Here is a 25,872-nt window from a genome sequence, read left to right on the forward strand (position 1 = left end):
CCAAAAGATGTATATTTAGAATTTTGATGTAAGTTTATATTGCACTGTTTTCAATTACACTATTTCAATGACATTTCATAAAAACTGTTCTTTGAAAAATTTTAACAATATCAACAAATTTCAGTGAACTCTCAGTTATCGTTAGTAAAATTTAAAAGAATAATAGATAGAAGAATGGATAAAGAAACTGTGGTACATATATACAATGGAATAATTCTCAGCCATAAAAATGAGGTGGATGAACCTAGAGACTATTATACAGAATGAAATGCCAGAAAGAGAAAAACAAATATAGTGTATTAATGATGACACCACCCTTATGGCAGAAAGTGAAGAGAAACTAAAAAGCCTCTTGATAAAAGTGAAAGAGGAGAGTGAAAAAGTTGGCTTAAAGCTCAACATTCAGAAAACGAAGATCATGGCATCTGGTCCCATCACTTCATGGGTAATAGATGGGGAAACAGTGGAAACAGTGTCAGACTTTCTTTCGGGGGGCTCCAAAATCACTGCAGATGGTGACTGCAGCCATGAAATTAAAAGACACTTACTCCTTGGAAGAAAAGTTATGACCAACCTAGATAGCATATTCAAAAGCAGAGACATTACTTTGCCGACTAAGGTCCGTCTAGTCAAGGCTATGGTTTTTCCTGTGGTCATGTATGGATGCGAGAGTTGGACTGTGAAGAAAGCTGAGTGCCGAAGAATTGATGCTTTTGAACTGTGGTGTTGGAGAAGACTCTTGAGAGTCCCTTGAACTGCAAGGAGATCCAACCAGTCCATTCTGAAGGAGATCAACCCTGGGATTTCTTTGGAAGGAATGATGCTAAAGCTGAAACTCCAGTACTTTGGCACCTCATGCAAAGAGTTGACTCACTGGAAAAGACTCTGATGCTGGGAGGGATTTGGGGCAGGAGGAGAAGGGGATGACAGAGGATGAGATGTCTGGATGGCATCACGGACTCGATGAATGTGAATCTGAGTTAACTCCAGGAGTTGGTGATGGACAGGGAGGCCTGGCGTGCTGCGATTCATGGGGTCACAAAGAGACAGACATGACTGAGCAACTGAACTGAACTGAACTGAATGCATAAATATGGAATCTGGAAAGATGGCACTGGTGAACCTATGTGCAGGGTCAGAATAGAGACGCAGACATAGAGAACAGACTGTGGACACAGTGGGGGAAGGAGAGGGTAGGAAGAACTGAGAGAGCAACATGGAAACATATACATTACCATATTTAAATTAGATAGCCAGTGGGGATTTGTTGTATGACGCAAGAAGCTCAAACCTGTGCTCTGTGACAACCCAAAGGGGTAGGATGGGGTGGGAGATGGGAGGGAGATTCATGAGCGTGCGGCTATATGTATACCTATGGCTGATTCATGTTGATATATGCAGAAACCAACACAAAATTAAAAATAATTATCCGCCAATTGAAAGTTAATCAAATTTTAAAAATACACCTGACTAAAATAAATAAATAAAACTAAAATAATCAAATATATTTTAAAAAGAAGAGGCAGTAAATCTAATAGCCACAATTTTTCATTTTGTTTTGAAATTCCGTGAACAGTTTGCAGGCTATTGAACTGTCTAATCAATTTTTCCTCAAACTATGATTAGGAGTCATTTAAAACTATTGAATATACAACAGTTCCAAGAGGGGAAAAATTCAAAGCTTGCTAAGTAGGAAACGGAGCTCAGCTTGGAGTTAAAACTGAGTAGTGGAATGGGGGAATATGGTGCAGGATGGGGGGTTAAGAATGGGCTTGGTAATCAGGGTCTGATGTTTACTCTATTTTATTGGTTTATGGACATCCTAGTAGTTATCCTGTTCTGCTCATTCATCAAAATGCTATAGTGAAGAACAATAAGGAAATAGATAGGAAAGTGATTTTAAGTTAATATTCTACATAAACCAGAGGAAAAACAAATGATGATTCCTGGTGGTTTTTAGAAGACCCAAACTGAGAAAAATGTTGAGGAGCTATATCCCAAGCGAGAAATATATTTGGATTATATATCATATACATACACAAACCAAAATCTATTTCCACTCAACATGATCCTTTTTATATTAAACTCAAGTATCTGCTTTCCAAATAGTAAGCATCAATAGTTACAGTTATTTTCTTTTTCTATATGTTCCTGAATCCTTACGCTTAAACTAGCTGCTAAAATCTCTACATCAAGAACATACAGGATAAGGCTACACTGTCAGCTGGATATCTTGGTTAATCACCCTTTCCTGATTATTTTTGGAAGTAAAACACTGTAAACACAAAAAGAAGCATGACAAAAGTAGATACTGATGGGAAAAACTGGAAGAACAGAAGGTGAATGGAAGTCATATAATACGTTTATGGCATAGATTATATGAAAGTGTTTGATCTTCCTTAAGAGGTCGGTGACCTTTAACTGTAGAACAGATGCACATTGTCCAGCTCCATCTGTAACAACTGTCTTTCTGTCAGGACTGCTAGTTAGAGATTTGTTTTGTTCTATGCCCAGCTGCTGTTTTGTGGCACCAGTCACACGCGCATTTCGGTTACCACCAAATGTAAACATGATGTTCGTATCTGTGATTTGCATTTGAGTTTCTCATGAAGTATTAAAAAATGAAAATAGGCAATTAAAAATTGCATGTTATAGCATCTCAAAGTTTCTTTGATTTCCCTGAAACTTTGGAAAACACATCTGAGACTTCTCTTTGGCACTAAAAAAGAAATTGCTCCCTCCTTGGTCCGTTTGAATCCCCTCCTTCTGGATATCAGTGGTCTCCAGGAATTCCTCTCTCCTCTCTGGGCCTCTGTCCTTGTCAATAAAAGCAGAGTTTCGTTGGTCCTACTTCGGTATTCAATTTTAATACTCAAACTTTTAACAGTTTATCCCATCCCCTTACTTCTTTACTATTTGTACTTCAAATGTTCCCATCTCACTATGGTTTGAAATATATCTCAGTCTCTGAGAACCAGGTCATATTCCAATTCCAGCATCCTTGAGCTGAAGTTTCAGATCACTGTGTCATCTGAGAAGCTGCAGTGCTTAGATTTGCAGGAGTTTCTCATCAAAGACACAGGCAGCATAGCATGAAGAAGAGTTTGGACTCTGGATCCAGATGACCTGAATGCAAATTCCAGCACTGCCATTTGCCAACTGTATGATGACTGTAAAGGTACTTTAATCTTAGTGTCAAAGGAAGAGAATAATATCTGCCTCCCAAAGTTATTGTAAGTGTTAGATTTAACATGTGTCAAGGGCTTTGCACATAGTATGTGTTCAATCAATGCTAGAGCATTAAACACTTCATCTAATGAACATTAGTATTCAAGTGATATAAGAAATTCACTGAACTGAAGAAATGTACAGTCCAGCTGAGAGAAGGAGTTATGCATGAAATAAGTAATCAAAAATTAAAAGACAGCTTTGGTATCCAAGTGCCAAACACGTGACAGCAACCATCAAGAGAGCAGGACAGAGGTTGCAAAGAGGGCGAGCAAGCCATGGTCAGGGGAGGTGAAAGACTTCTTGGAGGAGCGTGAGCCTTGAGCTAAGCTGGGAGAGAAGAAAACTCAGATGGGCAGTGAGGAGGGGCAGAGTTCAACGGAACACGAGGAGGGGTGACCGTCCACAGGGAGAGGAGAGACTCTGTGATATGCAGTGGGTGCACCCTCTTGGTCCAAATGGTGGAGAAGTGAAGTGGCCTAGTGTGTGACCTTTCAAAATTTAGTTCTAGTCTTGCCTGCAGAGCTCTCCCAGACACTCCCCTCTATGCCCATAGCCTCTGGTTGGCTGGTACATGGGGCATGGCACGTTCTAAGTGCTCAGAAAATGGCAGTTTTTATGGTTTTCCTAGTATCTGGAGCATGGGAGCATTTGATAAATGTTATCTGTCATGTTAGTGTGCTGTGAAAAGGAAGATATCCATAGGTGGTGGTGAGCTCTGAACAGCAACCTTGGGAAATAGATACTTCTGTCATCATTACTACAAATTCTAATACTGTATAAATAAATTGGCTACTAGAAAGGCCAGGGGATGCCTTTTGTAGATTTGAAAAATTGATTCACTGTGAGCAAATGAAACAACAAAACAATGGAAGCAACAGTTAGCAACATCACTTTTATTGTGACTCAGCAACACCAGCAACACCACTCAGTCCTCCCTTATACATGTGCTAGGTCACTTAGCCATGTCCAGCTCTTTGCAACCCCATGAACTGTAGCTTACCAGGCTCCTCTGTCCAGGCAAGAATACTGGAGTGAGTTGACATGCCCTCCTGCAGGGAATCTTCCCAACCCAGGGATCAAACCCAAGTCTCCCGCATTGCAGGTGGATTCTTTACCCTCTGAGCCACCAGAGAAGCCCAAGAATACTGGAGTGGGTAGCCTATCCCTTTTCCATGGGATCTTCCCCACCCAGGAATAGAACTCGGTTCTCTTGCATTGCAGACAGATTCATCAGTTGAGCTACCAGGGAAGCCCCCATTATACATGAGGAGACAGCTAAGCTGACGCTTCAGCTTGATGCATTTCATTAAGATAGTCAACAGCTCCCAACCTGCAGTCCTAAATATCCAAAAACATAACTAGCCTTGAATAACAAATCAAGTGTTATACTTATCCACCACCACCATGGATGACTGTTTTATGAAAACACTGACTTCAAATGGCAGGAAGAAAGAAATAAAAGTCTCAGCATTTTGATTAGGATGTGCTATCAATTTACTGACCTAGCAAGTTACTTCTTTAAGTCTACATTTCCTCAAATACAAAGGATCATATAGTCATATGAATGGTATGGGTGGGAGGGGACCAGTACTCATAGTGTTTCTGATGTGTCCCCCTTCTCCCCACTGGGTACAGCTGTTTATCTTTCTGCTTTGCTATATTTCCCCAACCCCAGCCTGATGGGTCTACCCAAAGCCAGGCTGTAATCCCTTCTTTATTCTGAGAAAGATAAATCTCCTTTCTTCTAGTTCAGCTAGAGTGGCAGATTGAGTTTGCAAGGGAAATAGACAGTAGAAAAATCACATAAGGCACAAAAACAATTACACGGAGTGTAAACATTCTACTCTAGCTTAAATATCTAGTCAAAGACTGGCACAGATAGAACAGTTGAGGTGACTTCTGGACCTGAGTCCTCTTCTGTCCTCTCAATTTTCTTTGGGGTAAATAAGAATTCTTAATAATAATATTTTATTAAGCTAACATTTCTTCTAGGCTCCAAAGTAAAGAAGACGTCACAAATATTTTCATTTATTCATTTTAGGGTAAATTTCACTTATCAACAAGGAGCACCAATAGCTTTAAGAAGGTGACACTCATATCTATTTTTCAGACGAGGAAACTAAGAATGGGGTAGGAATCGGTGGAGCATAGATTTGAAACCAGGTTTCTAGGACTTCACAGTCTTTGTTTTACCCACCATATTGCCTTCTTAAGTTTACATTTCTGGCCCAAGGAAGGACGAGCTTTGGGAATAAATAACCACTTTGCTTCGGGTCCTCACTCAGTCCTGAGCTCACCTTCCACACTCCACACAGGCCGTTGGCCCATCATGTCCTTCACTCCTTCTCAGCCACAAGTCTGTCTCCCTGCCTGTCCCTGCAGTGATTCTGTATACCACTCAGATGGTGCCACACACGGTCCAAACCAGAGCCAGGACCTCCCTCTCCTTTGACACCCAGACATCTTGGAAGAAACTGGACTTAATTTCCTTCCAGAACCTATCTCTAGCTCCATCCCAGAACCTGCTACCCGAGTGTCATTCCTCTCAGGCTCTGCATGGCACCTGGCCCTCCCTGTAAAAGAGGAAAGCATTTCCAGAGCCAGAGTCCAAGCACACCACACGGACCTCACAGAAGCTTTCTCTTCTTGAGCTCTCTAGGTCTGCCTCAGCCAATCCATTTCACCCTGACCTCCTCTTCTTGCCTGAAGCTTGCTGCTCTGCTCTGCCTTCAGCTGAAGTCTGATATTTTTCTGAAAGTTGCTGACCTGACCTGAGAGGCTGGTAGCACATAACTCGCTCCTGGGACAAGATGTAAGATACCACTGTCCCACCCAAGGAGGAGGAGACCCGTCTCAGCTCCTTTCTGAAGGCTGGAAGAGACCCCAGGCTCAGGGAAATGCCGAGCTTACCAGTTCACTCTGGGCATCCACCTCTTAGATGCTCTCCCAACCTACATGGTGTTCCAGCACTCTCTCACAGTTGTACACACTAAAGAATCATATGCATATGCTGAATAAATAAAATAGCTAGTAATGAAAGGGGAGGCAATTTCCTTCTGCTCTTATCATCTTACGAATATATGGTAAAAGAAGGAAAGAGACAGACTACCAAGAATCTCATTTCCTGGGTGGGTCTTAGAATTCCATGCTAAAGACAGATAGATATCATCAAGATATCATTTCCAAACTTTTCTAAAACTTGGGCAATTTATATATATTGTGCTATTTCTCTTTGATATTCTAATGGTGGTATTAAATAACAATGAAAATTCTAAGTGAAAGGAAGAGGCAGAATGTAAATAAGCCCACAAACTGATTTGTGCATGTATGCTAAGTCGCTTCAGTCCTGTTTGAGTCTGCATGACGCTATGGACTGCAGCCCTTAAGGCTCCTCTATCCATGGGGTTCTCCAGACAGGAATATTGGGTTGCCATGCCCGCCTATCCTCCTCCATGCTTTAAATATAAATTTAAATTTATAAATTCAAGGAAGACATCACAGCCACTGCAGCCTTCTCTGGACTTGTCAAGTCAAGAACAGAGAACAGGCATATTCTGTTGATTCCATGTTCTGGTCAGAGGCATCGCAAGCTTTGAAGACATATAAGTGCAAATTGGGCTTCCCCGGTGGCTCAGACAGTAAAGAATCCACCTGCAATGCAGGAGACCTGGGTTCAGGCTCAGGATTGGATAGATCCCCTGGAGGAGGGCATGGTAACCCAGTCCAGTATTTTTGCCTGCAGAATCCCCACAGACAGAGGTGCCTGGTGGGCTACAGTCCATGAGGTTGCAAAGAGTCAGACATGACTGAATGACTAAACACAAGTGCCAATTATCTGGACCACTGCTATTACAAGAAATCTTCACGCTCTTCTATGACTTCTAAAAATTTACCATAAAAATTAGTTTTCATCTCTTCAACTCTTATAAACCCATCCTGTAATGTAGTCTGGCTTTTGTAAAAATTTCCTGCTCCCCTGGGCGCAGCAAATGGTCATCAGATGGCCCAGTGTGTATCTTCCTGCTTTGCTAATGTTTTGTTTTTCTTACTTAAAAAAATATATTTTAGAAGTACCTGTTCTTTTCATGTTTGAATATTAAATTCTTGGGGGAAAATATGATCTTTCCTTAAGGAGTACATCTCACTTGCCCTTGTTACTTTTTTCTGAATTGCCAGCGGAAGGATCCATTCATTTGTAATGTTTGCATGGTTATCGATAAAGGGAATCAGTGTCTACCTTGGGAATGCTCCTCCACACCTTTCACTCACTCTCCTAGCACAGTGCGTTGCATATTGTTTGTTAACATTGCCAACTAACCCCCTTCTGAGCCCAGAAAGAATTTAAAAAGAAAGAAAGAAAATTTTTCAGAGCAGGCAATGCCCTGTAAATTCAAAACACCAATGTTTGAATATAGAAGTACATATTATATCCCTGGCATTCATTTAAATGAATGTTTTATCTAAAGATTACAAAATGGCCCATTGTCTGACTTTAATTAACCCACAGTCCTGCCTGTTCGGAGAACTGAACCACATTTCCAGGGCTGTCCATGTTCCCCACCCAACCACCTGCTCCTTCACAATTGCAGATTTTTTTTTTAATAATATTAATAAAGACAAACTTTTTGCAAGCACCTTATTTTTTTTGGCTGTCTTATTGGTTCTGTAGTGGTTGTTTTTAATGTCATGAAATTTAAAATATTTCCGGGTGGTGAATTCTTTTACTCAGCTTGCAAAAGTAATCAAGTTTTTCAGTGAAACAGCCATGGCAAGTCCATCTGGCAGAGCTGAAGTTCTGCACATTTCGTTCTGGCCAAAATGTACAATACCATTTATTAATGTGCATCCCAGTAGCTCCTGTCATTCTAACTTAGCTATCGATCTACATAAATACAAATAGCATGCCAAAGGCACGCCAAGACCCAAGGGTGAAAAAAAATGTGTTTCATTTTGTAACTCAGGCAACAGAAATAACTTTCTCACAGAGGCAGCCTGGACATAATTTTGTGCCAAGCAGGAAAGTTTTAACAGTAAAATTTTAAGAAACTGTCAGAAGTTTGGAATTCTATAACAGTATTACTTTCCAAAGGGCATAACTGTAGACCAGAAGATGTAAGACAGTTGGAACCACAATTTTTTTTTTATTTTGAAATCCACAGTAAAGATATAAGACCTAAACTCTGGTTTTTAATTTTTATTAACTAGTTTCAATTACAAAAATAACACATGATAAAATTTCAAACTTAATAAAACAGCATAATTTTTTTAAAGTCTACTGACCTTCCCTGCCTACTTGTTCTACTTCCCAGGGTCATGTGCAATCTTTCAGAATTTCTCTATGACATTTTATTATAAAGAAATTAAGTCGTTGCACCAAGGTAATCAATATCAAAATCTATGTTATTTACATGCACTATTACAAAAATGCATAGTGTTCTCGTGGTGAATTCCCTTCTCCCAAGAGAAAATTTAAACAGGTCTCTTTTAGTCTTCATTTTACCTCTCTATGTTTGAAGGCATCAGGCAAAGCACTTCATACTATCATGTCTCCATCTTCTATCAATTACATAGTCCCTACTGTCACCTGAGATGGTGATATTGGAGATAAGGTGCCCAAAATCAACTCTTTCTTTGTGAGATAAATACTCTATAATCTAGGCTTTATAGAATCAAGGCAAATGTTTTTAAAGATACACATTTTAATATTGCTTCCTCACAAATTCTTACAGGCTTTAGGACTGAACCTATACAAATGACCTCTTAAATCATTTAAGGACATAGGGTTTTTTTCCTTTGTAAATAGGGCCTTATGAGGGAGACATGCCAGGCCCCTCTTTACACATGGGTATCAACGAGGAGGCTGGCGATAAAGAAAAAAAGAGAGAAAGAGCCCTGGGAATTGGTACAACTGGGGCAGGTGGCCAGCAGCCCTTAGCATCCACGGGGCGAGTATCAGCCTTCACCAGGCTCCAACACAAAGCCAGATAGAGGTGGATATAAATGTCACCTGCTAGCCTCCCCAACCCCGCCCCACCGAGAGCCCATCAGACCTGTATCACGGATCTGGGAAGCTCCAGCAGCCCATACACTCACCACACCAACCATTTCTGACCATCATTTTCAGCCCCAGATTACATTTCCTAGAATGCCACTTTTAATACATCTACACTGCTAATAATCATCTGAAGAACCACTTCCTGTTAGCGGACAAAGTTCAAGTTCCTTCAGCCTGGCTCAAAAAATGCTCTTTATAACCTGGCACTTGCTCCTTCCTCCAGCTTTCCTGTCTGCATATTTTTCCACATCTGTGACTTGCTGTCCACACATTTGAGCCTTTGCTTTGCCTCTCAACGATGAGACCCCTTATCCTATCTGCTTACTGATTTCCTGTCATCCTTCAAAACAGGACTCCTATATCACCTCCATGATGTGTTCAGTCACCTCCCTCAGGACAGCAGCTCACCGCCACTGCTACCTCATCCTTACCCCAAGCTCCCCTCTCTACGAGCACAGCCCGAGCAGGGCTAGTAGAATCCGGCCTGCGTCACTCACTAGTTCTGTGACCTTTACAGTCTTTACACTGCCTATAAGTTTTCTGATCTGTAACCTAGAGATAATGAATTACAGCAGTCTGTTTCATTGGTTGATGGCAAGGCTTTAATGGAACAATGTGAATCACTTAGCATTATGCAGAGTATATGAAGTATACAAATGTTAATTACTAAAAGTGATTAAACCCATACTAAGATATATAAAGTGCATGGCACAGAGTCTGGCATGAAGTAGGTATTTATAAAATGCTAGTCCACATTCTACTAGCCAAAACAAGTCACAAAAACATCCCAGATTCAAGACAGTAGAGGTATAGATGCCACTTATTGAAGGGAAGAGCTGCAAAGTAATTGTGGCCATATTTAATCTATAGCAAATGGCTTATGTCCCTAAGTAGATCCTATTCTAAGCCCTTTGGTTGCATTTTTTCTAGCACCTGAGACATTCAACATTGTGCCTAGCATATCAGAGGTGCCAGTAGATATCTTTGGTTTGACGGAAGGGCTAGTGCACAGAACCTACTGGTTACATCACTGAGAGCTTGAGGGGAAATAAGTCTTAGAGTCGGAGAGTTTGGGTTTAAATCCTAATCCTGCAATCTATAAGGTAGATAATTTGGGACACATTACTTAACTTCTCTGATGCTTGGTTTCCTCTTTTGTAAACTTGAGGTGATAATATCGACTTTATAATAAGATAACATTACATAGAGCATCCGGCACATGGTAGATGCTTAGAACTCTAGTTCCTATTCATTATGGAGCATTTCTCTTATCAATATTCATGACTAAATTATTAGGTAACTCAGATAACTGGTCCATAAATCAAAACCTTTTGCAAACTTTGCAAAATTAAAAAGACTTATTAGAAAAGGTTTGTTATAGTTGAGTCACTGCATAAGAGTTCACACCAGTCAGAATGCCCTGGTGCTACCACATACTTGGCACATTAGCTAAGGCATCTAATTCTCTACGCCCATTTTCTTGTGGAGGAAGAAGGTATTCCATCCTAACATGGGTACCTATTTAAAGGATAACAACATTATACCTAGCATTGACTTTACATTCATTTCAAAGTCAGAGGAAAATTGTTTGACTAATGGTTGTTCTCAATTCAGATATTAAAACATGGTTTAAAAATATTCAGTATATCATCATCTCCACCTCTCTCCCAACCATAGATATGATGACAGTGAGAAATTAAATATGCAGTGTATTCCCTGAAAAGGAATCCCAGCCATTCAGAAGGGACTATGATTTTTATTTAAGCATTAGTTGCAATATCTTCCGGAGAAGGCAATGGCAGCCCACTCCAGTACTCTTGTCTGGAAAACCCCATGGACGGAGGAGCCTGGTAGGCTGCAGTCCATGGGGTCGCTAAGAATCGGATACGACTGAGCAATTTCACTTTCACTTTTCCCTTTCATGCATTGGAGAAGGAAATGGCAACCCACCCCAGGGTTCTTGCCTGGAGAATCCCAGGGATGGGGGAGCCTGGTGGGCTGCTGTCTATGAGGTCGCACAGAGTCGGACACGACTGAAGTGACTTAGCATAGCATAGCAATATCTTCAAGTTTAGAGAGACACTTTCAGACTATATAGTCAGAATTTTTTAAATATATCATGAAAAATCTTACACTCCTTGCAGCCCTCTTCTTTAGTACCTTTCACATGGTCTTTCGATTATCAGGCTGGCACCTAAAAATATTATAGGGTCATAAAAGTGACAATAAATGTAGTGAAGGGAAACTCCTGATCTTATCATTTTATTATCATGGTGACCTATTAGTTCAAATTAACTCATTTTCATGGAGGGGCTTTCGGGGCAGCTGTGAGGCTGCTGTGTTAGCTACAGGAAGTTGCACACTGGCAAATTTCATTCAAATGTAAACCTCTAAATTTGGCTACCTGGCATTGCAAGATCCTGTTGTTTGCTATATGCAAAATAAAAATTATATACCATCTCGTTTGGTCAAAAGTTATGGGCCTTTCAATATTAATTTCAATATTATTTCTAAAGAATTCATATGGTGAGATGCAACTGAATGAATATAATGTCTTGAACAAGGTAAAAAGAAATGTGTTTTCCCTTCACATGAGCAAAGATACTTAGTGCACATGTTGAAGGCTCATGTCTTAGGTTGTTCTTTCTCAGCATATGAATCTGGTATACCAGCTCTGAAATCAGTCCAGTAAAACCCCTCCTGGTCCCAACATAGGCCTTTTAGAGCTCTTCTGTGTTCTGTGAGATGAACAGAAGTTATGTGCTATCACTGCCTTTTATATGACTTATCCAATCTAAATATTTCCCAGGTCACCATAAGCACTGATTATAGCTATGCTGTTGTTGCTGCTGCTGCTAAGTCGCTTCAGTCGTGTCCAACTCTGTGAGACCCCATAGAAGGCAGCCCACCAGGCTCCCCCGTCCCTGGGATCCTCCAGGCAAGAACACTGGAGTGGGTTGTCATTGCCTTCTCCAATGCATGAAAGTGAAAAGTGAAAGTGAAGTTGCTCAGTCGTGTCCGACTCTTAGCGACCCCATGGACTGCAGTCTACCAGGCTCCTCCATCCATGGGATTTTCCAGGCAAGAGTACTGGAGTGGGGCACCATTACCTTCTCTGGATTATAGATATAAATAATTAATTATGTAGAAATGTTTTATATCACAATGAGGGAGATCATATAGGAGTTTTCTGAAATGGTCAAAATTGATCAAATTATATGCTTACAAGCTGGAAATTGTATTGTACATAAATTATGCCTTAATGAATTTGAACCTCCTCCCCCCAAAATTGAATACTCACTGAAGGCTAAAAAATGTATAGATAGATAGATATAGATATGGAAGTGTATATATATATACATATATACACACACACACACACACACACACAAACACAGGGAAATACAAATCCCACTGAATCTTTTTGTGAGAATTTATTTAATTATATGGTTTCTCTGAATGTCTTCAGTTCAGTTCAGTCACTCAGTTGTTTCCGACTCTTTGCAGCCCCATAGACTGCAGCACACCAGGCTTCCGTGTCCATCACCAGCTCCCAGAGCTTGCTCAAACTCAGGTCCATTGAGTCAGTAATGCTGAATATCCTAAGTCTCCTTTATACTAAGTTTTTAAACTATGAAGTTTTCCCACATTTATTTTCAAGTTATTAAAACTCTTGGAAGGCAGTCTGGTGTGGTAGTTATGAGATAAGTTTTGAACAGAAGTAGAGCCACAGATGTAGAAAGCAAGCTTATGGTTCACAGGGGATGGGGGAGGGATAAATTGGGAGATTGGGATTGACATATACATACTACTATATATAAAATAGATAACTAGTAAGAACATACTGTATAGCACAAGGAATTCTACTCAATACTCCATAATGGCCTATATGAGAAAAGAATCTTAAAAAGAGTGGATATATCTATAACCGATTCACTTTGCTGTACACCTGAAAGTAACATAATGTTATAAATCAACTACACTCCAATAAAAAGTTTTTTAAAAATAAAAGAAACAGACCCTGAAATCACACCATTACCACCAGCAATAACCTTACCTGCAGAGAAACCTGAGTTATTCTCTATTTCAATTTCCTCACCATTTAGATGAAAATAATGTTACTGACCTTCTGGGGTGGTTTGATAATTAAATGAGATAGTAATATTACATATTTGGTCATATACCTAATAGTGTGCTTATGACATTTCTACAAGTATGTGCCTATGAATTTTAGTATAATTCATAACTCTGCTGGAAAATGTTGGAAGTCATAGAAAAAATTTTTTTAGATCTGGTGTGTGAAAGACAGGACAGCATCTACTTCTATTTTTAATCCTTAGGGATGTGATTTTGTTTTAGGCAGAGTCAGTAGTCTGGAGGTGGGGAGATTTTACCCACAACAAAACTGGATCCTGCATAAAAAATTTTTTGCTGATTTGTCGAGCTCGTAGGATGTAAGGGAAATCAATAAAACTAGGAGGTTTGGTGGGATGATTTGAGGGTTGACAGGGAAGGGAGGGGAAATGTTTGAGCAGAAATAAAGACACTGAATGATGAGAAGATGATCACATCAGAAAGGCAGATTCCCCTAAGGACAGGGGTCCAAACTAGCTTTCTATGTGAAGACTGACTGGTCCTTGAGCTATTATTGCTAAGTTTGGGGTAGCTGAACCTGGGACTGGGGAACCTGGAAGGGAGGTGCTTCCCAAGAAATATAAGCATAAATCTTCAGGAGAAACACAACATTAGGAACTCAGATTTTCACAGATTAAGGTCAACCCAGATACATGTTTCAATCAAAGATCACCAAATCCAAAAGAAACAAATCACTAGGAATGAGAGTCAGCATGAACAATAAAGCTAAATTCCCAGGACTTTGGGGAATTTTGGTATTAGCATAACCAAATACAAATTTTTTTAATAATAATAACAATAAAAATAAATAGTGAACACTCAACAAAAGACCAACCAATATTTTTAGTAGGTCAAATAGAATTTATAGGACTGAGAAAATATCTAATCATTGATACCAAAAAAAAAAAAAAAATCAATGCATGAGTTAAACAGCAAACAAGCTACAGTTGAAAAAGGAATTAGTGAACTGGAGGTAGAGCTGAAGAAATCTATACCAATCTGTTCCAAAATATAGAACACAGAATCATGGATAGAGGGAAGGTAACAAGAAGTTGAGAATTTATTGGGATAAAAGTAAAAGATTTAACAAACATCAAAGACTCAGAAGGAGACAATACAGCTAATACAGACAAGATAATATTTAAGAAAAAGATGGTTGAAACTTTTCCAAAAGACATGCATCCCCAGTCACATGAAGCACATCATATACAAGCAGAATACATTTTAAAAGTCTCTCTCAAGATAAAAGGAGGTGAAGCTGAAAAATCTTAAAGCCAAAAGGAGTATACTTTAAAGGGTAGTCTGAAAAGAAAGAAAGATTGTCATGCAGAATATCTGTAAGGTTAATAGCAGACTTTGAACAGCAATCATGGAAACCACAAGACAATGAAGTGAAATCTTTTAAGTGCTGAGAGAAGAATACTTATAAAGTTACAATTGTGAATCCAGAAATAGTATCTTCTAAGCACAGAGGCAAAAGGAATTATATTTCCAGTTACATAGAAGCTGGAAGTTGCCACCAACACCAACTTCCCAGGTAACTCAGTCAGTAAAGAACTCGCCTGCAATGCAAGAGACGTGGGTTTGATCCTTGGGTTGGGAAGATCCCCTGGGGAAGGAAATGACAACCCACTCCAGTATTCTTGCCTGGGAAATCTCATGCATAGAGGAGCCTGATGGGCTACAGTCCATAGGATCACAAAGAGTCAGACACGACTGAGCCACTAAACCACCAACACCTACAGGAAAGGAATTTTCTAAAGGGTTCTTTCAGAAGAAGGAAAATGAATCTAGAAAAAAGTTTGGAGGACAGATAAGCAAAGAAAATGATAAACATGTAGTAAGTCTAATACTTGGCAAAATGATGATGAAATAATCATGATGTTTAACTTGTGGAGGTTTAAGCTAAAATTCAAGAAAATACATACTCATGTAAATTAGCAAAGTCGCTCAGTCGTGTCCGACTCTGTGACCCCATGTTCTGTAGCCTACCTGGCTCCTCCGTCCATGGGATTTTCCAGGCAAGAGTACTGGAGTGGGTTGTTATTTCCTTCTCCAGGGGATCTTCCCAACCCAGGGATCACACCCGGGTCTCCCACATTGCGGCAGACTCTTTACCACCTGAGCCACCAGGGAAGCCCTGATGTAAATTAGGAGAGGAGCAAAAAGAGCTAACGTCCTAAGGGTCTTGTCTGTCAGTGGGAGGCTTAAGACGCTCTTTGTAGGCTTTGTTAAACACGCAAGGTAAAATTTTATGACTAATCATAAAGTATGGAAATAGAGGATTTAATTTCCACAGCAGGTAAAGGGCAAAATTATGTAGGGGAAATGAACACAAGAGGCTTCTTTTCATCAAATAACAAATAAAATCAACTAGCCTAGTCATTATGAAAGTTCTTCAGGTATTAAAACTGGATTGGGGGTGCAGGGCTGGCAATTCCACGGTAATAAGTAAAAGTGGGCAGAACGAAAAGGGATGGAAGAAGGTTGTTGGTGGCCCTCGTGGTGGCAGACGCTGCAGCGACTGTGTGAGCCCAGAGTAGCCTTTGCTCATGCTTCAGGCAGAGGCCAGGGCGGGCCAGGCCAGCTGATGATCCGGTGCATTACAGAGAGGCGCTCATACTTCTGTCTGTCCAGCTGGATGTGCACCCTGCCTTTCACAAGAAGCCTCCCTCCTGTCCCCAGCCTTGGCCAGAGCAGTTTAAGGGGAGCAAGCAGAGAGAAGAGGAGGCAAGAGGGCAACAGGACTCCCCCCGAGGCAGCACCCGGGACAGCCACCACCCTCCCACACTCTGCTTCCCCAGGGAAGGAGGCTGAGGCAAGAGGCAGGGGGAATGGGTCCTGGCACAGGCCTTTGAGGAAACACCCAGCCAGAAAGAGATGGAAAGCAGAGGGGAACACTAGATACCATGGGCCCTGGCAACATGGGAAAATGTGCCTGAACACAGCTCTTCTCTAATTAATCATTACCTCCTTTCCTTCCGGTACAAGACATCACAGCATCCTGACCTTGGACCCCACACACATTGTTCACCTACTAAGAAGTTTGAGATTAACAGAGGCAAACCACTATAAGCAGAATGGATGTTTTGTAAAAAAATTTAAAAATCCTACTGTATAGCACAGGGAACTATATTCAGTATTTTGTAATAAACCATAACAGAAAAGAATATGAAAAAGAATGTATGTAACTGAATCATCTTGCTCTACAGCAGAAACTAACAAAATGTTGTAAATCAACTATACATCAGCAAAATAATTTAAAAAAAAATTTTAATATCAAACACGGTGACATGTTTATAGGAATAAACCATAGACTTGAAGAAACTTTAAAATGCATCTGAGTGATAATAGCTAATACTTATGACCTCCTTACTCAAAACCAGGAACTATTCTCAGTGCATGACATATAAGATCATATTTAATCTTCACGTGCCTAAGATCACACAGCAAACAAGAGACAGATCTGGGATTCAAATACAGACACGCATTCCAGAGTCTTCTCTTTCAAATACCGTGCTACCTCTGAGTGGCTGTTGTTGAGTCGCTAAGCCATGTCTGATGCTCAGTCACGTCCCACTCTTTGAGACCCCATGGACTGCAGCACGCCAGACTTCCCTGTCCTCCACTATCTCCCAGAGTTTGCTCAAACTCATATCCCTTGAGTCAGTGATGCCATCCAACCACCTCATCCTCTGTCATCCCCTTCTCCCCCTGCCTTCAATCTTTCCCAGCATTGGGGTTTTTTCCAATGAGTCAGTTCTTCACATCAGGCGGCCAAAGTATTGGAGCTTCAGCTTCAGTCCTTTCAACAAATATTCAGGGGTGATTTTTTTTTTTTTTTAGTATTGGTTGGTTGGATCTCCTTGCAGTCCAAGGGACTCTTAAGATTCTTCTCCAGCACCAGAGTTCAAAATTCTTCGGTGCTCAGCTTTCTTTATAGCCCAACTCTCACATCCATACATGACTACTGGAAAAACCATAGCCTTGACTAGACAGACCTTTGTTGGCAAAGTAATGTCTCTGCTTTTTAATATGCTGTCTAGGTTTTTCATAGCTTTCCTTCCAAGGAGGAAGCGTCTTTTAATTTCATGGCTGCAATCACTATTCTCAGGGATTTTGGAGCTCCCCCTCCATCAAAAAAAAAAAAAAAAATCTGCCGATTGGTGGATATTTCCCTAGAGAAAATAGAATTCCAATTTAGTCCTATGGATGGAAAGTTTGTATACTTCACTCCCTTCTTCTGTAATTCATATGTTAAAGCCTTGGTCCCCAGTATGATGGTATTTTAAGTTGGGGCCTTTGGGGTGGTAATGAAGTCATGAGGGTTAAGTCACGTGAATGGGACTGGTGCTCCTATAAGAAGAGACACATGGAAAAGATGATCTCTCTCTGTGCTACATGAAGACACTGCAAGGAAACAGCCATCTGCAAGCCAGGATGAAGGTCCCCCAAAGGACCCTACCATGCTGGCACCCTGATCTCAAACTTCCAGCCTCCATAACTGGGAGAAATGTTTTTTGTTTGAGCCACCAAGTCTGTGGTATTTGTTATGTCAGCGCAGTCTGATTAAGGCAGTTGGGAAATGATGGGTTACTCTCAGATATTTGAAGAGCTATTTACGGAAGAAGGGTTTAACTTATCTGGTATGGACCAAGGAGATTAGAAATAAGTACATTTGTAACAGAAGTTGCCAAAGAAGAAATTGGCTTTCTCAGAGGGTGTTGAGTTCTCCATCACTAGAGGCTGAATGCATCCAGGGTTAATAACATTGGAGAGGATTTCAGCATTGAGTGCTGGTTGAATAAGACTCTCTAAAATCCCTCCAACTCTTGAGAGTCTGTAGGATTATCAGGGTCAGGACAGAATTCAAATCCGAAAAAGTGGATGTTGATACCTCCTCACTTTTACAACAGCTACATTTTCCACTTACTTTGTTCCTGGGCATCTTGGAGTCATAATTTGCATTTTAAGACTTGACACACCTGGATACCCTTTCTTCAGTAGTCAGCTTGAGCATCTCCTCCTCCAAGATGTGTTCCCCACCCCATCCCCAATACCAGCTTAAGTGTCCCCCTCACCCCATCTTACTACTATAGTGCCTCTTCTCACATTGTGGTGAATTCTGTTTCATCATTAATCACACCCTCACTAGGGCATGTCCTAAGGCTGCAGTAACAAATTACCGCAAACAAAGCAGCGTAAAAAATAATTTATTTTCTTACAGATCTGGAGGCTAGAAGTCCAAAATCGAGTTGTCAGGAGGGCCAGAATCCTCTGAAGGCTTTAGGGGTATACCCTTCTTTGCCTCTTCCTAGCTTCTGGCGTAGGCGCATGCGTGCCTAGTTGCTTCAGTCATGTCCAACTCTTTGAGACTCCATGGACTGCAGCCCGCCAGGCTCCTCTGTCCACGGAATTCTCCAGGCAAGATTACTGGAGTGAGATTTCATGCCCTCCTCCAGGAGATCTTCCCAACCCAGAGATCAAACCCTCGTCTCCTGCATCTGCTGAATTGCAGGCAGATTCTTTACTGCTGAGCCACTGGGGAAGCCTGCACCCCCATCCCCACAAGCTTCTGAAGGTTGTTGGCAAACGTTAGTGGTCCTTAGCTTGAAGCTGTATCTCTCAAATTTCTGCCTCTTTCTTCAGACTGCCTGCTCCCCTCTGTGTCTGTGTCTGTCTCCCCTCTTCTTATAAGGACATCGGTCATATTAGATTTAGGTTCCACAATCCTTCAGAGTAAATTCATTTTAAATTAACTAGTTACTGCTTCAAAGATCCTGTTTCCAAATAAGTTCACATCACAGGTACTGGCAATTATGACCTCAATATATCTTTTCAGGGGAAGTAATTCAACTGACAACAGCCTCAACCTCCTATGCTCATTAAACTGCTGTTTTTATTCCACATATTTTTGTTGTGTCTACTATGAATCACCCCGTTCCATACGCAGAGAACAACACACAGTCAAAGTTTCTACCCTTAGTGAAGCTTCCATTCTACAGGGAGGAAGACAGCTTAAAAGAGGGCCATTCAATGATAAAACCAAATACAAACTTATTTGTGTATGTATGTATATACTTATATAAATGTGTGTGTGATATGCGTGCTAAGTTGCTTCAGTTGTCTTTGCAACCCTATGGACTGTAGCCCGCCAATTCTCAGTCCATGGATTCTCCAGGCAAGAATACTGGAGTGAGTGGGTTGCTGTGCCCTCCTCCAGGGGATCTTCCCAACCCAGGGATCAAACCTGCATCTCCCATGTCTTTCACATTGGCAGGTGGGTTCTTTACCACTAGCGCCGCCTGAGAAGCCCATAGCCCATTTATATAAATCACTGATACATATTTGAAAAAGGATATTGTGGTTCAGCTGGTAAAGAATCTGCCTGCAATGTGGGAGACCTGGGTTCGATCCCTGTATTGGGAAGATCCCCTGGAGAAGGGAAAGGCTACCCACTCCAGTATCCTGGCCTGGAGAATTCCATGCACTGTATAGTCCATGTGGTTGCAAAGAGTTGGACATGACTAAGCAGCTTTCACTTTCATTAACACAAACAGTAGAGGAAAAAAGGGGGGGGAGGGAGGAGAGAGGAGGGTTTGGAGGGAGGGAACACTTGTATGCCTACGGCCGATTCATTCTCACGTATGGCAAAAACCATCACAATATTGTAAGCAATTATCTGCTAATTAAAAAGTTTTTAAAAGAATAAAACATGCATGCCCCTCTGTCTTCCAGGGCAGTGTCGGTTCCACTCAGTCTCCATTTGGACCCGTGCCAGGTAAGTATTGCAGTTCACAGGGGTCGATTCCTTCCCTTTTGAAGTAAATCGGGCATTTAGGCTTCCATTCTTTCAAAGATGCCTTACAAGACTTGAACATTTTGCTGCTTTAAAATACTTGTTTCTAAAATGTAAAATCAGGAAAGGGAGACCTCATGCAGCCGTTCCTGAATTTGGAATGCATTCTGTCCAGTATAAGCTTTGGGGGCAAAAGCAATAGCAATTAGGCCCTTCATACAGTTTTTACAGCTTCCCTGGTGACTCAGATGGTAAAGAATCTGCCTACAATGCAGGAGACCCCGGTTCAAACCCTGGGTTGGGACGATCTCCAGCAGAAGGGAATGGCAACCCACTCCAGTATTCTTGCCTGGAGAATTCCACTTCCAAGCTCAGAAACGGCATAGGTTTTCCTAATAATTTGGGTCATCTTCAGAGCTGGATAAGGGAAAGACATTAGAGCAGGAGAAGATCCCACACGTCTGAATGTCTCTATACTGTGTTTCCCAGTCGTACTTACTGTCACTGGAATTTGGCTGTATCTGCTCCATTCTACAGAACAAAATTTCTGCAGCCTCTCATCACCTGGAATGGCTCTTCCTCTTTTTAAGAAGAAAAAATACATGTTTAAACAGCGAAGGATTTTTCTTCTCTGTGTTTTTTTGTTTGAAAATTGGAAATGCAGACAGGAGAGCCTGGTAGCCTTTTTTACTTAGTCTCCTGGTACCCTTTTTTACTTAGGGTTAGGGTTAGGATTAGGGTCAGGGGTTAGGGTTAGGGTTAGGGGTTAGGGTTAGGGCCCAACCACTACAGCCTTAACCACTACAATAGATATAGATTCATGGCATGAAACAAAACCTTATTTGTTGATACTGATTTTCACAGGCACAGATATTTTTTTCTAGAGAAGTATGCTTATGATGAAACCTCCAACTGCAGCTTTCAAATTCATGAGCAGATTAGAATTCGGGGGCTACAGAATTTAAGACGGAAATGGAGTGAGTGGAATTGTGCTGTTAAGTTTTTGCGAGGAATTTTGATTTCTTTTGAATGAATGAATAAATTTACATGAATTGTTGCACATAGTATTATACTACTGGGATTACAGAAAATGTATAAGATGTAAGTTCTGCCCGCGTAGAGCCGGTGGGTCAACTGGAAAGAGGACTACGCTCAGATGAAAGAGTACTGAGCACAATACAACGTGCCGCCTTGGGTAGCAGGGGTCTAAGTGCTACGTCTGGAGAGTCGTGTACGACTGAGTCAGGGTAACAAGGAAGAGGGTCTTGATGAGTCTGTCTTCTCTCCCTGCAGAAGAGTGGGCAGGGTGGGCAGGGACAAAGCTCAGAAGCAGTCCACTGCGGTTGTGGAAAGTAAGAAAGACAAGCACCTGCAACTTCCTCCCAGATCAACTCTTCTGTGACTAAGGGAGTAGGTCTGAGCTAACTGGATCACACCCAACACCAGCTGGGGGAAAAAAAAATCTGTTTTACAGTCCTTGAGTCTATGCTCCTGAACACGTTCTAAATGATACAGGGTTCCCTGATACAACTGAGCTACAGGTTCAGAAAACGTTTAGCAAACACCTCTCTCCTCGTCTGGGACTATTTCGCTGGGCTTACCTTAACTGAGATTCTTAGCGTCAGCCTCTCCAGGTTTCGACCAAGGGGGCTTTCCGTGCCAGGTTTTCCCTTCTCACGCTTGCAGGGTCCAGGGGAGCTGATTGGGGACTCGAATTGGCCACGAGAGGGCAGCAAATAACACCAGACTCTTCATCGCGGTCCTCTAACTTGGCTTCCCAGAAGCAAAGCAAGGCAAACCATTTTCAGTTGCCTGCTAGGTGCAAGTCACCGTCAGTGTACAAAAATTAAAAGAAGAGTACAACTTGCCTCTGATTCGGGGTGAGGTCAGTGTCTCACCTTATCTAGAGAAACTGAATCTCATACAGCATGCCCCAGAAGCAGCCTCTTAATCTATGGGGACAAGGCTCAGAAGCTGTGAAAAAGATGCATCATTAGATAACAGCAAATGCCAGGGGATCCTGTCCTCTTTAGCCAAGCCCCTTCCTAGTAGAACACCTCGCATACAGAAGGTGTACCAAAAAAAAAAAAAAAATGTGTATGTGAGAGACACTGGGCAGTAATAACTCCATGTAAAGTGAGCTCATTACCAAAGGCAGCTCGAACCTTAAACATACCAGCTTTGGTGGGCAGAGTAGTTAAAAGCGATAATGCCGCCCTATTGAATGCTTTTCAAGCCGTCTATCTATTTAAACGTTGGCCTTGGCGTCAGGCCTGCGTTAGAAACACCATGTCACACGTGGAAAGACCGGGCTGCCATAGACATGCCTTGACTTCCTCCAAGGAGACATTTGTCCGTCTGTTTTCCCCTTGGCAACAGGCTCACCGGTGATGTCAGGTTACTATGGTGTCAGGAGAGCCTTCCTTTCTGACCCGGACTTTCACAACACCAAGCAGTTTGCCAACGACGCCTGCACGTCAAGCGCGGCCAAGCCCTTTGCCTGCGAGTCCTCAGCAGGACAGGGCCACGCAGCCCTGCTGGACCCCTACTTCCCGGAGCCCTACGGGGACCACCGCCCCACGGCCCTGACCCCCAACAGCGGCACCCTGTTCAGCGCCTCGCCCCTGCCGCCGCTCCTGCCGCCGCCCTTCCCCAGCGACCCCGCACACTTCGTGCTGGTGAGTACTCAGAGGCTTAGTTTAGGGGAGTCATCGAAGTCGGGGTTCCTGCGGCCCTGGACAGCCCGTGCGCCCAGCAGCCAAGGGTCTACTCGCCCCGGGAGAGGCCAGAATCCACGCCCAGAGAGCCTTCCTCGGGGCTTCGGGCCAGCCACGCGGGAGGAGGCTCTGTCTATCCAGGGGTTGAGGCGGGACGACTAAATAGGACGGGACGTACAGCCATTGTATGAACACTCTAAGGATTTTGCCAGATGCTCCCCCATCATTCTGCCAGCGCTTAAGCAAAGAGCACGGTCTTACCTCGCAGACCCAGCGAGGCCGTCCCCGGGGCAGATGCATCAGGAGGCCTCTGATCTTCCCCTTCCTTCCTCCTTCCCCGAGGGCATTTCTACCCTTTAGAACCTGCTTCTCTCACAGTCCTTCCAGAGAGGAGTTCATAAGAAAGAGCACGAATAACCTTTTTACACAAAACTGTAAAGCCCACGACCACAAAGGAATGAATCTGTGGACATGTGGTTTTAGACCAAACAGGCCGCAAGAGAGTGGGAATTACGTGCACATGTTCATTTAATACTGGCAACAACTCAGGGTATAGTTATTAAAGCCCCATTTGACAGAAGAACAAAGCCAGGCACTCAGAGTCAGGATGCTAGTAAGTGGCCTAGCATTGAATCAAGCCTAAACCTTTCCAGCCCCCAACCTATGAGGCTCCAGGTCTTTGATCCCTGGGGGCAGGGTAGCCTTCCCAGCCCCCTTAGAAGCCCACCCTGTAATTTAGAGGCTTCTCCTTCCAGGAGTAGATGAAACACTGCCTAAATGTTCATTTTATCATTTTCACATTTACTCATTTAATGTTTTCTAGGGAAAGGACTCTATTTACACACACACACATGCACGCACACACGCGCACACACACACACCCAATTCTAGACTGAGAAAGGCACTAAAACACTCAGTGTCCAGCAGCAGAGGAGAGAGCCGCCTGTAAGGAGGCGCTGGACAGCACAGGGAGGACACCAAGCCTGCTTTGGAAGACACGGGCCCCTGTATCGGGAAGGAAATGTGTCCCCGTCAGACCATCACCTAGTGACTAACCCCAGTGACCTTTCCATCCTCCTCAGAGGGACTCGTGGGAGCAGACGGTGCCCGAAGGCCTCAGCCAGCCAGACCCTGTGCCGGCCGATGCCCTGCAGAGCTTGGCACCCAGCACCAGCTCCTTCTCCCAGCTGGAGTCGGGAGGTGCGGCCCAGCACAGGAGCGCCGGCTGGGGGGGCCCCCTCACCGGGGTTCAGTCCTACTCACTGCACGCGCTGGAGGATCTGTACCACACGCAGGGGTACCCCACCCCGGCCCCCTACCCTTTCACCTCTTTCATGACGATGTCCAGTGACCCACCACCCAAGGTGGGGCCCTTCTCCCCAGACGAGGGGGCAGACACCTCTGCCCTCCAGGATGCTTCTCCATGGACCAAAGATGATGGGAGCCTGGCGTGGGGGGCATACGAGTGCCGCAGAGCCTACTGAGGGCACCAGAGGACTTCTGTGCTTTAAGTCAGTTCTCTGTATTCACAGACTCTTGTGGTGTGGCAGTTCTTTCAGAAGTGGGTTTTCAGGACAAGCTGTTGTGCCACCCTTTGTTAATAGACGACAGCATTCATTTGTGATCCACCCACCATAACCCCACTGAAACACACCACAATGTAAATTCAGTGTGTCAGGGATAGACAGCCTGACTGTGAGGTTTTGGGGCTTAATAACCCATTATGTTTTGAATCTTCTGTTATCTTTGAAGTGTCATTTAAACACTGATAGTTTTCCTTAAATTACATTAAAAACTTTATGCAGCTCATAAAACATACTGATTTTCCTGTCTAATTTTTCTTAGTTATGTACTATGTGTGTTCCTCAATAAAAGAGAATGTATAGGGTATAAAATAGATTAGGGCACATAAAACAAAATGCATTTTATAGCATGTGACTTTATAAAGTGTGAAATATTACATACATTTCTCACCTTACAGGGAATTGCAAATAATAAATAATAACTTGCAAGTAACAAATGTGATGCCATAAAAAATGCTTTATTGTCATTAAAGTAGGATGAAGCCAGGACACTATGGCTTCATGACTACATGGTTTTGACTCTGCACGAAAGCCCAGGATGTCCAAAAATTAGGCTAATCCCCAAAACAATAAAGGCCAAAACCTTTCTTTGACCAATGGCCTCTTTGATCAATTAAGCTAGATATTGTTTCTCTGATGGAATACACCAACAGTTATCAGAGTGGATTAGTAAAATGGATGTTCTATAATCAAATAAGAATGCATGCATTATAAGGAAAACACAGACAGCAGGCCTAGACTGTCGGCAAGAACACCAGAAGCAAAGGGGCTCTAAAGGACATAGTGTCTGATGTGCGCACACCTCCTATTTGAAGAGAGACCTTGCTGGTGGCTCATTGGCCAGAAATATATAGGTCTTACTTTGTATAAATGAAGAAACTGATATTTGAAGAATCAATCTGTCTCGTGTAAGTCTCATTGGTTCGGATTCCTTTGCCAGTTAAGCTCTCACAGTAATTCCCACCAAGTACCATGCCTGTCTGCAGGCCAAGCCCATCATAAACACCCTGCACCCACTTTAACTTTGCAAAGCCTGTGTCAAGCTCCACAGGTTACACCCAGAATCTTCCTTTTGTCTTCTTACCACCTTCTCTTCTTTATTCCCTTCACCACATTTTCTAACCCTTCAGGTTTCTCCTAATCCAATGCTTTTTTCCTCCATCTCCTAGGGGCCCAAAGCCACTCAAAACAGTTTCCACCACATCCTCTGTGACAGGGTCCCATGCTCTGTTTAGAAGTCTAGAAAGTCAAAAACGGATAGTAATTCACACTTAGAAGTGAATAATTGATGTTCCTCCTCTGGGCATTCAAGAGTATATTCTGATTGAGCAACCACACTCCTGATTTGTGGCA

At 42.4% G+C, this 25,872-nt stretch overlaps 1 protein-coding gene across 1 annotated transcript in view; it reads left to right on the top strand.

The window, feature by feature from the left end:
* The window catches only part of POU2AF2 (POU class 2 homeobox associating factor 2), a 30,584-nt gene extending 6,164 nt beyond the window's left edge, over positions 1-24,420 (top strand). The window contains exons 3-5 of the mRNA XM_052653020.1: positions 20,159-20,201; positions 22,599-22,897; positions 24,019-24,420. Coding sequence (XP_052508980.1) covers positions 20,159-20,201; positions 22,599-22,897; positions 24,019-24,420 — 744 coding nt within the window. The remainder of the gene's footprint in view (positions 1-20,158; positions 20,202-22,598; positions 22,898-24,018) is intronic.
* Positions 24,421-25,872: the final 1,452 nt, after the last annotated feature.

The sequence above is a fragment of the Budorcas taxicolor genome, chromosome 15 (assembly GCF_023091745.1).
Source record: "Budorcas taxicolor isolate Tak-1 chromosome 15, Takin1.1, whole genome shotgun sequence".
NCBI classification, from domain to species: Eukaryota; Metazoa; Chordata; class Mammalia; order Artiodactyla; family Bovidae; genus Budorcas; species Budorcas taxicolor.